General features: G+C 48.1%; 1 protein-coding gene across 4 annotated transcripts in view; it reads right to left on the reverse strand.

Annotated features, from left to right (window-relative positions):
• The window catches only part of SLIT3 (slit guidance ligand 3), a 758,707-nt gene that overhangs the window by 62,623 nt on the left and 679,012 nt on the right, over window positions 1-17,072 (reverse strand). For all 4 annotated transcript variants that reach the window (XM_059878791.1, XM_024981391.2, XM_059878790.1 and 1 more), the window contains 3 exons: window positions 5,053-5,121; window positions 3,090-3,161; window positions 2,218-2,289 (listed from right to left, as the gene is read on the reverse strand). In XM_059878791.1, coding sequence (XP_059734774.1) covers window positions 2,218-2,289; window positions 3,090-3,161; window positions 5,053-5,121 — 213 coding nt within the window. The remainder of the gene's footprint in view (window positions 1-2,217; window positions 2,290-3,089; window positions 3,162-5,052; window positions 5,122-17,072) is intronic.

Raw genomic sequence — 17,072 nt, forward strand, 5'->3', positions numbered from 1 at the left:
TACAAATATTGTAAAAGAAATGTAGCCCATAAACATTTAATTTTTCCTGCTTTGGCCCTTATGCAGACGGTTGCTCCCCACTGAGGTAGGCAGTTTGGATGAGAGCCTCTAAGATCCCCGTTTCTGTACGAGAGCCCATCATTCTAAAATGATGCTGCGAAAAGCCTACGCGTTCTGAATTCAAGAGGCAAGCATAAGTGTGCTGGACGTGTCTGTGGACTCCTGGTGAACTAACGACAGCTCTGGTCCTGGGATGACACCAACGAGGTGCTGAGGAAGCAGGAAATCCTGGGCAGGGGGTGCTGTGCACCCCACCACCCTGGTTGACAGACAGATGGACACGTTAAGCTGCCCCAACCAGAATGGCTCTAATTATGAACACATGTACACAGACCCCACTGAGATGGTGGGTTCCACCCCTGGCAGCCCATCTATGCCCAGAACTAGAAGACTGGTGGTGGTGGGGGGTCAATAAGCTGGGATTGAGGGGTGGTGGGGGAGCAGGTCCAGCCGTAGCCCCGGCCAGTGAGACAAGCCCAATTGTATTCAAGTTGAAACAGGGAAATGGTTTTGCTGATGTTTGTATTCTCCAGCTCCCTTGAGAAGCTGGATAATAAATAAGTGACAATAACAGATTGCACACTGTCAGCGCGGGTACTTTTTTGCCCCTAGAGAATTGATCTTTAATAACAGCACAGATGACATGTGGTGGGACTTGTCGCTGACACGGGTGTTTTGTGGGCCTCAATAAATCACATCAGCTTGGAGGCTCATGAACGGACCCACTTGTTGGGTGCTGTCTGCTGACCATTACTGGGTCCTGGGAAGGATCCTGGGGCTCTGAGTCAGAAGGCTTGATTCTGCAACCTCCTGATTGCTGAATTTTGGTCCAGTGATGTTACCAATCAGGGCCTCAGTTTTCCTGTCTTTAAAATGGGTATAATTCCCTCACTCTCACAACATTGTTTGCAGAAGATTCCATGAGGCAATGACCACAAAAAGTCCTGTAAAATATGGCTCTGACTATTATAGTTGTAATAGTCCAAAAGGGTAAGAAGTTGATAGGTTTGGGAGCAGAGTGTTTGGCATCTCTCTTCTCACAGGAACATCATTCAAAGGATCCTCCCTTGCCAAGAAAACAGGTGCAACACGGCAAAGCACAAAAATCAGGTGGCAGTGAGGTGCCACTCCTGCTGTTGCAAGTGTTGATGTGAAAACAGCCGTAACAAATGCATATAAAGTGTTTCTCATGGACGGAGCTGTGCTGAGTGCTTTACACACAGTATCTCATTTAATCCTCATAAGACTGTGAGGCAATTGCCCTCATTACCTGATTTCATGGATGAGAAGACACACATCTGGGGAGGGGCAGAGCCATGCCTGGAAACCAAGGGACCCTATGGCCATCTTGCCTTTGCTCAGAGGTCACCTGCCTCAGCTGGCTGTCCCCTACCCGTGCATAGCCCGGCCAGGCTACGGAGCTAAGTGGGGGGAGGCGGGGCGTTGGTGTGGAGGCTGCTGACTGCAAAGCTCAGTTCAAAGGAGCGAGACTGCTCAGCCCTGCAAGAACACAGAGGGGAAGCTGGGAGGGCCAGGTCTCTCCATTTTCCAAGAGCGTATATAGAAGTCAGAATTGATAGGAAAAAACTTCATGATATTTCAATATTAACAACTGATTAAAACTTTGAAGAACTCTGTGAGTCGACTCCATTCCAAACAGACAGCTGTGTGTGCACGGGCCCTGGCCTCTGGCTCCCAACTTGGGCTCACTGAGGCAGGAGCTCAGTTTCCTTGCGGAGGTTTGCATTGTTAACATGGCCCTTCTGAAGCCAAGGGGACCGACTGTGAAATAATGACCATCAGAAGAGAGGCCGAGTGCTGCCTACTGGGCTCTGCTGGGATGCGGAGTATAACCACATGTAACTACAGATCCTAATCCTTGCAAGGGAGGTGCTACGGATCCCGTTTTGCACATAAAGAAGTAGGAACTCAAGAGGGGTTAGTGATGTGCGCCAGGTTGCTCAAGAGGACGTGAGCTGGAACCAGGAACGACTGACTCCTAAGCATGAGCTCTCTCTGCCCCATGGAACAAATTTTGAGTGTTGGGTGGGGAGGGATGTGGGCTTTGAGTAAAGGCAAGCAGGGAATAGGAGTGCTCAGTCCCGTCTGCCGTTACCAGCGAAGTGTAAGTCAAAGGCGGCTCACTGGGGTACTCACAGCACTCGGAGGGACCGCAGCCCGTTGAAGGAGTGGACGGGGATGCACCGCAGCCGGTTGTAGCTCAGGATCCTGTGGAAAAGGACACACAGGCTCTGTTGGTCCCTCCTAGTCTCAGCTATTGGCGCATGCATGAGTCCACACTGTGCACCAGCCAAAGCAAACAGTTTCTTTACCTTCTCCAATGTAATAAACTGGCAGAAAGCACCCTGAGGATAAGGGAAGAGAAACATCCCCTGCCACTCCAGGAAGCTCATGGTTTCATCTCCCCATTTCCTCAGAGGCTCCTTAGCAGGCTGGCTCCCTGGCCAACTTTGCTGTCATCTCCCTCTATTGTCAAATGGTGAGTGCTCACAGTGCACAGAGCTAATGGGCAATAAATGGGTCTGAAAGTGAAGTTGCTTAATCGTGTCTGACTCTTTGCGACCCCGTGGACTGTGGCCTACCAGGCTCCTCCGTCCATGGGATTTTCCAGGCAAGAATACTGGAGTGGGTTGCCATTTCCTTCTCTAGGAGATCTTCCCGACCCAGGGATTGAACCCAGGTCTCCCACATTGTAGGCAGACGCTTTACTGTCTGAGCCATGAGGGAAGTCCAAATGGGTCTGAGCAAAATATAATTGAGTAGGGAAAATTCACAAATCACAGAAGGTATTGCAGATATGAACTTCAGAAGCAATTAGGGGCCAACCCCTTTCTACCTGCCCACAGTTATGACCTGTGTTACTTCCCTTCTGATGATGAAGGTCTGCCCTGTGCTGGGTCAGCCACCGTCCTGAGGGTCACTGGAGCAGAGCACATAAGCCTGAGGGACACGGGAAGAACACACTTTGTGCCAAGCCCATGTTAAACACAGTAGGTCTCTGTACTCACAGGGTAGAGAGGTGAGACATGTTGCTGAAGGTGTAGTTGGTCAGCATGCCGATGCTGTTGTTGCTCAGGTCACTAGGAAAAGAAAACAGAAGGGTCACATTGTACTGTTAGTTGCGTGTGAAGGGGGTCTTCACACTTCCACTCATGCACATGTGCCTTCCAAGCATCCATCTATTCATTCATTCACCCACTCACCCATCTCTCCATCCACCCATCTTCCCACCTCATCCCATGTTTATCCACCCATCCATCCATCTACCTGTCCATCTGCCTATCCACCTATCTTCCAATCCATCCATGTATCCAGCCATCCATCCATTCCTCCATCTTCCTATATGTCCATCAGTCCATCTGTCCATTAGCTCATCCATCCATGTGTCCATCTGCCCATTCATCCACGCATCTGCCCATCTGTCTGTCCACCCATCTGCTCATTCACTGAGCTGTCCATCAGTCCAACCTTCTGTCTGCCTATCCATCCATCTGCCCAACCCATCCATCCACTCATCTATGCATCCTCCCATCTGTCCATCAGCCCGTCCATCCATCAGCCCATTCGTCTGTCCATCTACCTGTCCACTTCTCTGCCCATCCATCCATCTATCCACCCATCCATCTATTCACCTATCCACTCATTAGTACAAATGTTCATTTTTAATTGAAGATTTATTCAATCAGTCATTCAAGCAACTGCCATTTATTCATTCATCCATTTATACAGCTGTCTACTCATCAGATTTATTCTACCAGCAAAACATAACACACAAGATAACAATTTCTTCTTGTTCTAGAGCTTTTTATTCCCCTTGATCAATTCTTGCTTTCACAGTCCCTCCACCTTCCCTCTCTCCCAGCATTCATTTTTCCCCATCTTATCACATTCTTTCTTAGAGGGAATGAAGTTGGTGGGAGTGTGATCCTCTGCCAACTACAAGCTCCAGCTTCTCACCAGGGATACATATCCAGAGCAGCGGTTTTCAGCATCAGCTGTACATTAGCATCACCTGGGGAGTTTTATGTCCTCCGAGACCTGAGTTTCATGGCCAGATATTCTGATTTAATTAGTCCAGGGTGGGCTTGAGCATCAGTATTTAAAACAAAACCTAAAGTGTTGTGATGATTCCTATAATCTGCTGAGGTCCAGGGCCATTGCTCCAGGGCTCCCTGCCCCCTTAGCACATGGGGCATCTTTCAACTACCACTTGCCCAAGGATCCCGCTTGCCCTCCTGGCAAGGCAGTGAGGCTGTTGAGAGACAAAGCTCATGGACCAGCCAGCTTCCCGAGCCTCACTCATGCCTAGCAGCCCTGCTCCTCACTCAGGGGTTTTCCTGGGTTTTGGCAGACGTGGAGACAGTGGCAACTCCCACCTGAAGGAGTCTCAATTTGAACTATCTCCCTGGGTCGAGAAGATGCCCTGGAGAAGGAAATGGCAACCCATTCCAGTATTCTTGCCTGGAAAATCCCATGGACAGAGGAGCCTGAAGGGCTACAGTCCATGAAGTCACAAAAGAGATAGACATGATTTAGCGACTATACAACAAACACCTTAGAACATTCACTGAGTAACTAAATAAGTAGGAAGAAGAAAAGGCAAATTTATGCTTTTGGCCATCCTGAGTGCAGCCACTGCTTGCAAGAAACTGAAGACTAAGGGATCTCAGGAATTTAATTGGGAGCCTGGAAGGTCAGAGGCTCCGAAGGCAAGGAGGGAGGTGATGCAGGTGGCTACCGAGGCTGGGCTCTGGGTGCTTCTGTGCGCAGTCCTCACTGGGTGAGGCCCAGCCTATCTGGTTGGCCTGTTCTTCCTAGCTGTCTCCTGCTGCTCCAACCAGGGGTAGAAGGGCAGGAATGCCCCAACGGCTGCAGTGCCATCCTCCCCTTCCTCCACACCCGTTTCTTAAGCTCCCCTAGGAGAGAAAACTAAACATCCCACTGATGTCCCACTGATGCGGGGCTCCTTACATGAGTGTCAGATGTCGGAAGCTGGATAGCTCCTTGGGCACGGCTGTTAAGTGGTTTCCTTCCAGGTACCTGAAAGAGAGGTGCAGAGTCATGCTGGGCAAAGAGATGCCTGCTGTGATTTCCCAGGCTGGACTGGGTCTCTGTTTTGCTCTCTCATAGTTATTTCCCACCCACTTCAAAGCACAGACTACATTTGTCATCTAATATTTATTTGCATGATTGTTCAACTAAGGATGCTTTTCCACTGGGCTGCTAACCTCCATGATGGCAGGGCTCTTGTCTAGATCTCTTCAAGAAAATTAGAGATAACAAGGGAACATTTCATGCAAAGAAGGACACAATAAAGGACAGAAATGGTATGGATCTAACAGAAGCAGAAGAAATTAAGAAGAGGTGGCAAGAATACACAGAAGAACTGTACAAAAAAGAGCTTCACGACCCAGATAATCACAATGGTGATCATCAACCTAGAGCCAGACATTTTGGAATGCGAAGTCAAGTGGGCCTTAGGAAGCATCACTATGAACAAAGCTAGTGGACGTGATGGAATTCCAGTTGAGCTACTTCAAATCCTGAAAGATGATGCTGTGAAAGTGCTGCACTCAATATACCAGCAAATTTGGAAAATTCAACAGATGCCACAGGACTGGAAAAGGTCAGTTTTCATTCCAATCCCAAAGAAAGGCAATGCCAAACAATGTTCAAACTACCACACAATTGCAAGGATCTCACACGCTAGCAAAGTAATGCTCAAAATTCTCCAAGCCAGGCTTCAGCAATACGTAAACCGTGAACTTTAAGCTGGATTTAGAAAAGGCAGAGGAACCAGAGATCAAATTGCCAACATCCGCTGGATCATCGAAAAAGCAACAGAGTTCCAGAAAAACATCTACTTCTGCTTTATTGACTATGCCAAAGCATTTGATTGTGTGGACCACAACAAACTCTGGAAAACTCTTAAAGAGATGGGAATACCAGATCACCTGACCTGCCTCTTGAGAAATCTGTATGCAGGTCAGTAAGCAACAGTTAGAACTGGACATGGAACAACAGACTGGTTCCAAATAGGAAAAGGAGTACATCAAGGCTGTATATTGTCATCCTGCTTATTTAACTTATATGCAGAGTACTTCATGAGAAATGCTGGGCTGGAAGGAGCACAAGCTGGAATCAAGATTTCCAGGAGCAATATCAGTAATCTCAGATATGCAGATGACACCACCCCTATGGCAGAAAGAGAAGAATAACTAAAGAGCCTCTTGATGAAAGTGAAAGAGGAGAGTGAAAAAGTTGGCTTAAAGCTCAACATTCAGAAAACTGAGATCATGGGATCTGGTCCCATCACTTCATGGGAAATAGATGGGGAAACAGTGGAAACAGTGGCTGACTTTATTTTTTGGGGCTCCAAAATCACTGCAGATGGTGACTGCAGCCATGAAATTAAAAGATGCTTACTCCTTGGAAGAAAAGTTATGACCAATCTAGACAGCATATTAAAAAGCAGAGACATTACTTTGTCAACAAAGGTCTGTCTAGATAAAGCTATGGTTTTTCCAGTTGTCATGTGTGGATGTGAGAGTTGGACTGTGAAGAAAGCTGAGTGCTGAAGAATTGATGCTTTTGAACTGTGGTGTTGGAGAAGACTCTTGAGAGTCACTTGGACTGCAAGGAGATCCAGCCAGTCCATTCTAAAGGAGATCAGTCCTGAATATTCATTGGAAGGACTGATGCTAAAGCTGAAACTCCAGTACTTTGGCCACCTGATGCGAAGAGTTGACTCATTGGAAAAGACCCTGATGCTGGGAAAGATTGAGAGCAGGAAGAAGGGGATAACAGAGGATGAGATGGTTGGATGGCATCACTGACTCAATGGACGTGAGTTTGAGTGGACTCCGGGAGTCGGTGATGGACAGGGAGGCCTGGTATGCTGCGGTTCATGGGGTTGCAAAGAGTCGGACACGACTGAGCAACTGAACGGGACTGGACTGGAGGCCCCAGACAGTATACAGAGCGGCACACAGTAGGTGTTCAAGAAATCATTTGTTGAATAAAGCACGCACATTGTACCTGGCCCTCACAATACCCTTACGTGGCAGGGATTTACAGATTCTGACAGAAGTTCAGAGAGGTCACAACGTGAGCAATGGCTGAGCCAGGACTTTAACCCAGGCCTCTCCGACTCCAGTCTTTACCACAGTTCCCTCTGGCCTCTACTTAGCTACTGGAGGGTGTGGAGAGCTGAGTCAGGATTCACTTTCAGAACCCTAATTCCATGTTGAGCATCTCTGATGTGCATCTCAAAACTGAGGGAACAGGCATTTACCTGAAACCCTGGGCATGGTCCGCAGCAGGATGACCACACAGGAAGGGCCAGGGTTCAGAATGAGGGTGCATCAACAGGAGACTCCTCTTGGACAGACAGAGGCTGAGCCTAGACCTGCCTGGACTTTGGGGTCCTGTCCCACCCTGCTCATCAGACACAAGAGTGTGGCTGAAGACAGAGAAGGCAGTCTTGTTTGAGGATGAATCACAAAGGGCCCACGTACCCTCACACTACCCTTGAGAGGGGACGTGGGCCAATTCATTCATTCCCACCCTTGCTGTAAACCCTTTTCCTTGAGATTCCTGCTGCTTTAAGGACAAAATAGCAAAACTTTTCAGGTGGTTTTTAATGCCTGCTCTGATCTCTTTGCAGCCAAATATGGAGAAGCTCTATACAGTCAACAAAAACAAGACCGGGAGCTGACTGTGGCTCAGATCATGAACTCCTTATTGCCAAATTCAGATTTAAATTGAAGAAAGTAGGGAAAATCACTAGACAATTCAGGTATGACCTAAATCAAATCCCTTATGATTATACAGTGGAAGTGAGAAATTGATTTAAGGGCCTAGATCTGATAGATAGAGTGCCTGATGAACTATGGACTGAGTTTTGTGACACTGTACAGGAGACAGGGATCAAGATCATCCCCATGGAAAAGAAATGCAAAAAAGCAAAATGGCTTTACAAATAGCTGTGGGGAGGCCTTACAAATAGCTGTGAAAAGAAGAGAAGTGAAAAGCAAAGGAGAAAAGGAAAGATATAAGCATCTGAATGCAGAGTTCCAAAGAATAGCAAGAAGAGATAAGAAAGCCTTCCTCAGCGATCAATGCAAAGAAATAGAGGAAAACAACAGAATGGGAAAGACTAGAGATCTCTTCAAGAAAATTAGAGATACCAAGGGAACATTTCATGCAAACATGGGCTCGATAAAGGACAGAAATGGTATGGACCCAACAGAAGCAGAAGATATTAAGAAGAGGTGGCAAGAATACACAGAAGAACTGTACAAAAAAGATCTTCATGACCCAGATAATCACGATGGTGTGATCACTGACCTAGAGCCAGACATCCTGGAATGTGAAGTCAACTGGGCCTTAGAAAGCATCACTATAAACAAAGCTAGTGGAGGTGATGGAATTCCAGTTGAGCTATTTCAAATCCTAAAAGATGATGCTGTTAAAGTGCTGCACTCAATATACCAGCAAATTTGGAAAACTCAGCAGATGCCACAGGACTGGAAAAGGTCAGTTTTCATTCCAATCCCAAAGAAAGGCAATGCCAAAGAATGTCAAACTACCACACAATTGCACTCATCTCACATGCTAGTAAAGTAATGCTCAAAATTCTCCAAGCCAGGCTTCAGCAATACGTGAACTGTGAACTTCCAGATGATCAAGCTGGTTTTAGAAAAGGCAGAGGAACCAGAGATCAAATTGCCAACATCTGCTGGATCATGGAAAAATCAAGAGAGTTCCAGAAAAAAATCTATTTCTGCTTTATTGACTAGCCAAAGCCTTTGACTGTGTGGATCACAATAAACTGTGGAAAATTCTGAAAGAGATGGGAATACCAGACCACCTGACCTGCCTCTTGAGATATTTGTATGCAGGTCAGGAAGCAACAGTTAGAACTGGACATGGAACAACAGACTGGTTACAAATAGGAAAAGGAGTACATCAAGGCTGTATATGATCACCCTGCTTATTTAACTTCTATGCAGAGTACATCATGAGAAACGCTGGGCTGGAAGAAGCACAAGCTGGAATCAAGATTGCCAGGAGAAATATCAATAACCTCAGATATGCAGATGACACCACACTTATGGCAGAAAGTGAAGAGGAACTAAAGAGCCTCTTGATGAAAGTGAAATAAGAGGGTGAAAAAGTTGGCTTAAAGCTCAACATTCAGAAAACTAAGATCATGGCATCTGGTCCCATCACTTCATGGGAAATAGATGGGGAAACAGTGGAAACAGTCTCAGACTTTATTTTTGGGGGCTCCAAAATCATTGCAGATGGTGATTGCAGCCATGAAATTAAAAGACGCTTACTCCTTGGAAGGGAAGTTATGACCAATCTAGATAGCACTTTCAAAAGCAGAGACATTACTTTGCCAACAAAGGTTCGTCTAGTCAAGGCTATGGTTTTTCCAGTAGTCATGTATGGATGTGAGAGTTGGACTATAAAGAAAGCAGAGCACCGAAGATTTGATGCTTTTGAACTGTGGCATTGGAGAAGACTCTTGAGAGTCCCTTGGACTGCAAGGAGATCCAACCAGTCCATTCTGCAGGAGATCAGTCCTGGGTGTTCTTAGGAAGGACTGATGCTAAAGCTGAAACTCTAGTACTTTGGCCACCTCATGTAAGGAGTTGACTCATTGGAAAAGACTCTGATGCTGGGAGGGATTGGGGGCAGGAGGAGAAGGGGACGACAGAGGATGGGATGGCTGGATGGCATCACTGACTTGATGGACGTGAGTCTGGGAGTTGGTGATGGACAGGGAGGCCTGGCGTGTTGTGATTCATGGGGTCGCAGAGCGACTGAGCGACTGAATTGAACTGACTGAACCGATCTCCTGGGTGAGTTTCCCTTGATATAAAGCTCTCAGAGTTTTTTCTTCTCTCATTAATACCTCCAGCTGTTGCTGTTCACTGATGCTCTGCCTGCCTTGGGCTCCATGAAGGCAAACATTGTGTCTATCTTTTTCTAGACCAGGACTTCTCAACCTGCAGTGTACACGTAAATCACCTGGCATCTTCCTAAAAGGCAGATTCTGATTGGGTAAGTCTGCCATCAGGTTGGAGAGTCTGCGTTTCTGATAGGCTCCTGGGAGATGGCGGAACTCCTGGTCTACAGACCACATGTTGAGTAATGAGGTGCTAGCACGCTGCCAGGCTTCCAGTAGACCCATCACAAAATGAATGAATGGGACAAAATAGGGTAAAACAGGTACAGGTGAGTTTGTCAATGCTTCCCAGGTAGCTCAGTGGGTAAAGAATCCACCTGCAATGCTGGAGATGCAGGGGACACAGGATCAATCCCTGGGTCAGGAAGATCCCCTGCAGGGAGGGCATGGCAACCCACTCCAGTATTCTTGCCTGGAGAACCCCATGGACAGAAGAGCCTGGTGGGCTATGGTCCACGGGGTCACAAATAGCTGGAGACAACTGAGCAAGCAGCATGCACATGCCGGTTTGTCAATGACCAAATGGGGCTTAGCTTTTAGGACAAGTTGAAATGGGTAGTACCATAATTTAAGGCCAAGTGACTTTATCCCCCTGACTGGCCCCAAGGGATCCTCACGGCACAGAACACTAGGGAGGGCCCCACATGGTCTCTGGTCGCCACGGCATGTTGGGTTAATGTCCCTTTGATCCTCAGTTTCTGCTGTGTATCTATTCTGTGCTGAGAACTCCACTAGATGCTGGGGAGATACAAACATGAACCAGACCCCATTTCTGCCTCTGGAAGCTTGCCCATCTGCTTAAAATTCAGCCCCCCCCCACACGCCCCCCCCCCCGCCCCACACACACGTGTGCACATGCACACACACATTTAGATTCTGCCCTCAGGCAGAGGAGCTAAGACCAACGTATTCACTGATGTCGTTATTTATTCAGGCAGAAATATTTACTGGGAAACTGAAATGTACCAGGTACTGTATATACTGGGGAATAAGGCTGAGGTGGTGCCTATTTTCTGGCATTTAAAAATTTAACATGTGTATGGGGTCATGGAAGAGGTGAAGGGGTTGAAGGAGAGACAGAAAGACACACACACACACAAAGTAATGAATATTACAAGCTGCAATGTGTGCTCTAAAGGAAAGGAACAAGAGAATGCCGCCGGCTTACTGCAGAAAGACGCAGCCAAGGATGTGGTGCCCACGGGAGCGTAAAGCCTGGGGAGGGCCCTGAAGCTGAAGGGAAGAAGGTGGGGGAGGACAGTCTGCGGTGGGGCAGATCACAAGGCAGTCAGTTCATCCACCTGTCAGAACGGCCACTACGAAACAGGCCAGGGACTTCCCTGGTGGCCTAGTGGTTAAGAATCCTTCTGCCAATGCAGGGGACATGGGTTCAGTCTCTGGTGCTGGAAGATTCCACATACCACAGGGCAACGAAGCCCGTGTGCCACAACTGCTGAGTTGAAGCACTGCAATGACTGAGAGCTCTTCGCCTGTGCTCTGCAACAAGAGCAGCCATGGCAGTAAGTCTGTGCACCGCAGCCAGAGAACAGCCCCTGCGTGCCGCAACCAGAGAAAACCTATACACGGCAACAAAGACCCGGAGCAGTCAAAAATTAATTAATTAAAAATTGTAAAAAAAAAAAAAGTCAAGAAACAACAAGGGTCAGAAAGGATGTGGAGAACAGGGGTCACTCGTGTGTGCCCAATTGCTCAGTTGTATCCAGCTCTTTGCCATCCCATGGACTGTAGCATGCCAGCTTTCTCTGTTCATGGGATTTTTCCACTCAAGAACACTGGAGTGAGTTGCTGTTTCCTTCTCAAATGGATCTTCCCCACCCAGGGATCAAACCTAAATCTCCTGCATTATCAGGCAGGTACTTTACCATTGAGCCAAATTAAAAATAGAATTACCATACATTCAGCAACTCCACTTCTGAGTAGTTATTGAAAGAAAAGAGAAACACTGATTTGAAAAGATACGGGTATCGATGGGCACAGCTACCTTCTTTACCACAGTGAAGACACGGAAGCAAATTAAGTGTCCACTGACTGGTTATGGATGAAGAAGAGGGGGTATGCATACACAAGGGATACTGCTGCTGCTGCTGCTAAGTCGCTTCAGTCGTGTCCGACTCTGTGCGACCCCATAGACGGCAGCCCTCCAGGCTCTGCCGTCCCTGGGATTCTCCAGGCAAGAACACTGGAGTGGGTTGCCATTTCCTTCTCCAATGCGTGAAAGTGAAACGTGAAAGTGAAGTCACTCAGTCGTGTCCGACTCTTCGTGACCCCATGGACTGCAGCCCACCAGCTCCTCCATCCTTGGGATTTTCCAGGCAAGAGTACTGGAGTGGGGTGCCATCGCCTTCTCCGCAAGGGCTACTACTCAACCATAAAAGGGTGAAATTCTGCCATCTGAGCAGCATGGATGGACCCAATAGATATTATGTGATTAAAAGAAGTCAGACAGAGAAGGCCAAAAACTATGATTTCACTTAAATGTGGGATCTAAAAACCCAAACAAACAAAACAGAAACAGACTCAGAGATGCAGAGAACTGGTGGCTGCCAGAGGGGAGGAAGCTAGATGAAGTAAGCGAAGGGGCTTAGGGGACACACATTTCTGACTATAAACAAAAAGTCACGGGAAGGAGAAGCACAGCATATAGAATATAGTCAATAATATTGTATATGAGGATGGACGGTAAGTGGCCTTACTGGGGTGATCATTTCATAATGTATAAAAATACCGAATCACTGTGGTATACACCTGAAACTAATACAGTATGTTAATTATCACTCAATTAAAAAATCCAAAAAAAAAAAAAAAAATCCAAGCCTGGGACTTCCCCAATGGTTCAGTGGTTAGTACTCCACATTCCCTTTGGGGAAGAATGGATACGTGGACATGTGTGACTGAGTCCCTTTGCTGTTCACCTGAAGCTATCACAGCATTGTTAATCGGCTCTACCCTAAAGCAAAATAAAAAGTTTATATAAAAAGAAACTCCAGACTCAGATCAAGCAGAGGGCTCAGGTTCGATCCCTGGTCGGGGATCTAGATCCCACATGCCACAGTGAAGATACTGTGTGCTGCAACGAAGACCCAGCGCGGCCAAGAAACAAAACGTAAAACCACCCTCCACCTCAGACAGGAGCCCCGAGGTGGCTAAAGAGAGACACGTGAGAGTCCAGTCAATCTGAAAGGAAATCAGTCCTGAATAGTCTTTGGAAGGACTGATGCTGAAGCTGAAACTCCAATACTTTGGCCACCTGATGCAAAGAGCTGACTCATCTGAAAGGACCCTGATGCTGGGAAAGATTGAGGGCAGGAGGAGAAGGGGACGACAGAGGATGAGATGGTTGGATGGCATCACCGACTCGATGGACATGGGTTTGGGTGGACTCTGGGAGCTGGTGATGGACAGGGAGGCCTGGCATGCTGCAGTCCATGAGGTTGCAAAGAGTCGGACATGACTGAGCGACTGAACTGACTGACTGAAGACAGTTAAAATCCAAAGTGCAAGGAGAGCCCATGATTGCAGACAGGTGCAGGGGCTGGTATTTGGGGAAACTTCCCGAATGCCTCTTCCCCAGCATCACCTGCAGGGCATTTACAGTCTGTGGACACTGACCCTGCCCCTCATCAGGTGATGGCAGCGGAGAGGCAGGCAGGTGAGATGAGGCTTCCAGCTTTCTCTGCGGGGCAGGGCGGCTGTGGGGTGGTGGGATCCCGGGGTCTGCTCACGCTGAAGGAGGGGAGACAGGCTGCACTGGGCCACCCCCGCTCCCCTGCAGGAAGTGTTTTGTGGATAGTGTGGCACAGAGGGAAGCTGGGAGGCAGGAGCTGGGTAAGTGAGCAAGGGTGCTGCAGGCGCTGGGCCAGAGGCCGTCTCTGCTGGAGGGAGACCAATGAGCCCTCAGGGAGGGCGAGGCTGGGGGGAGTCTGGCCTCGCCTGGCAGTGATCTCCCACCCTATTCTTCAGCTCAATCTCTCACTCTCTTCAGTTGTTTTGCTACAATTACTTAGCAAACTCGAGGCATCTAAGATGAAACCCAGACTAAGATACCCAAATACTCCAAGCCTCCTTGCTGGGGTCTTTACAGTCGGCCCTGGGTCTGGCACATTGGAGGGTGGGCCTATGGCTTGGGTTTGCTGTGTGGCTCCGGGAAAATTACTTAACCTGTGTTATCTTGTCACAGGTAACACAGTGACAAGACTAACAAAACCGAAACAAACCTCACCAGCATTTGCTGAGATGTGCACCACAGTGCTTTGGGATAGAGACTCTGGTCTATTATCTCATTTGTCCTCTGAAGCTGGGGGTGTGAATGTGTGTCTTGCTGGGTACTTTTGTCCATTTTGTTGGTGAGAACACGAAGGCTCAGAGAGGTGAGCAGGAGGTGCAGAAACCAGGATCTGCTGGACTCTGGAGCCTGAGAAGTTGCACTACGTACTTGACCTCTCCACTCTGTCCTCTTATTTTCAGTTTTGGCCACCTCAGCCCAACAGGCTATGTTCGGCCTGATAAAACTGGTCGGCTCGGTCAGTGGCCCTGGTGGCGTCCGTACGCTGCATGAAGCGGGGTTTTGCCAATTTTGTTTCCTGCTATATCCCATAGTGTAGTGTTCAGCTCATGGTAGAGCCTCCAATATTTGTTGAATGAATGAATGTAGAGAAAGGCTGTCGATAGGACCATAGTCAAGGAATGCCCTGAGCCCAGCCCATTTCGGTGGGTAGGGCAGGCCATGCTCCATAAACATGCGCATCTGCCAAACAGCTGAAGAAACACATGAACGACCACTGGGATCTGGGGGTGCCGACAGTACCCTCACCTGTCAGAGAGAGGTTCAGGACCCTGCAGGATGGGCAACATGACAGATGATGCTGGGCCCTGGAGCCCACCACGCCTGGCCCCTGGGTTCCAGCCTGGCTCTGGGCAGGACTGTGTTGATTGTTTCAGCCTCTCTCCCTGCAAAATGTCCTCTGTCTCCCATAGCTTGTTGGAGAAGAGCTACCCAACTTAGCCCAAATCCTGCAAAGCCTTCTATGGTCTGTCCTGTGTCAGTCAGGATTCTCCAGAGAAAGTGACCAATAGGGAATATGACCATATTATATGCACACATACACATACGTGGAGGGAGAGGGGGATGAGAGAAGTTATTTTAAGGGAGGTCAGGCAAGCAGAGTTAAAGCAGGATTTTTATGCTATAATCTTGAGGCAGAATTCCCTCCTTTCCAGAAAACCTCAGTTTCCTTTCTTAAGGCCTTCAGCTGATTTTGTGAGGCCCACCTCCACATTAGAAAAATAAGAATGGCATTAAAACATGTGTAATATCATATAAGAAACAAATCGCCAGTCCAGGTTCGATGCAGGATACAGGAAGCTTGGGGCTGGTGCACTGGGATGACCCAGAGGGATGGTACGGGGAGGGAGGTGGGAGGGGGGTTCAGGATGGGGAACACGTGTACACCCGTGGTGGATGCATGTTGATGTATGGAAAAACCAATACAATATTGTAAAGCAAAAAAAATACTACTAATAATAAAAAAATTAAAAAAAAAAGAAAAATAACCTCCTTTACTTACAAAGTACACTGATTGTAGATGTTGATTGTATCTACAAACTGTCTTCATAGCACCATCTAGCTCATGTTTGCTCAAACAACTAGGCACCACAGCCTGGCCAAATTAACACATGAAATTCACCCCTGTAGCCCCTGCCTGCCTCTCTGGTTCACCTTACAGCAAACTCTCCTTTGACCTCTGGTTTGACCTCTGCTGACCTCACCCCTCCTGGAACACCCCCTGCTCTGTCTGGTGGGGAAGTCAGGTCTTTGCACCTGCTGGCCCCTCTTCTCCCCCCGTCTGGTGAATTCACACTGCCGCTAAGACCGCGGCTCAAGCACTGCTTCCCTGACACCACCCAGCACCCCCACGCTGACTGGCATTGTCCTTTGGTTGACTGTGAAGATGGGGGCAGAACGCTGTCTCTTTCGCTCACTGCAGTGTCCCGCATGCTGGCAGACAACAGTAGATGCTCAGGAAACCTCGTCTATGTGATGAAGACCCCAGAACTCCCAAGGCGTCACTGCAGTTGGCACTGTGGAGCTGAGTGGGAGCTGTGAGGGAGCTGTTTTAAGTACAGAATATCCCTGGTGGTCTGGCACTGAGGCTCAGAAGATGCAGAATCAAAAGGTTTCCCTTAAGAAATGCAGATGCGGTTGTGTGGGAAAGCACTCTTTGTAGCAAGCCCTTCATGAACACTCTGAACTCCAAAGTTGCCTGTAGCCTGCAGCCTGGGCCCCAGAGGGACCCTTTAGAAGACTGCACTCTTGCCCTGCCAGCCTTAGAACTACCAGAGCATTTCCAGCGGGTCAACCTCTGCATTGATCTGCATTTAAATGCTCTGTTTCAGCCCCAGCACTAGCGAAAGCACGCATCTGCCGCGCATGAAAATCCGCATGGAGCTCTGTCAAATGGATGGTTCCCCATCTCTACTCTGAGCTTTGTGGTGCTGATAAGGGCTCCTCGGAGAACTCTCGGACCTACCGTATCACGGTGGAGGATGAGGAAGGCGGCCACCTTCCAGGAACCCCAACTCTAGACCAGGAGTCCATAGGGGGCCTCTGAGTGAGCATACGCAACTCAGGAGTCAGGAAGCTGAGGCTCATATCTTGGCTCCACTAGCTAATAGCTGTGTGACCTTGGACAATTTACTTACCCTCTCTGAGTTTGTGTCGCCTCATCTGTAAAATGGGGTTGATAACTATTTCACCTTGAAATGACTATGATGATTAGATGAGAGTTTTTGTGGAAAGCCTTGGAGCAGTGCCTGGCTCCAATACCTTTGAATTGTTCAGTACATTTTGAACATATAGAGAAGAAGATAGAAGTGTTAGTTGCTCAGTTGTGTCCAACTCTTTGCAACCCCATAGACTGTAACCTGCCAGGCTCCTTTGTCCATGGAATTCTTCAGGCTAGAATGAAGAATGGCTGAGTGGGTAGCCATTTCC

Source organism: Bos taurus, chromosome 20 (assembly GCF_002263795.3).
Source record: "Bos taurus isolate L1 Dominette 01449 registration number 42190680 breed Hereford chromosome 20, ARS-UCD2.0, whole genome shotgun sequence".
NCBI lineage: Eukaryota > Metazoa > Chordata > Mammalia > Artiodactyla > Bovidae > Bos > Bos taurus.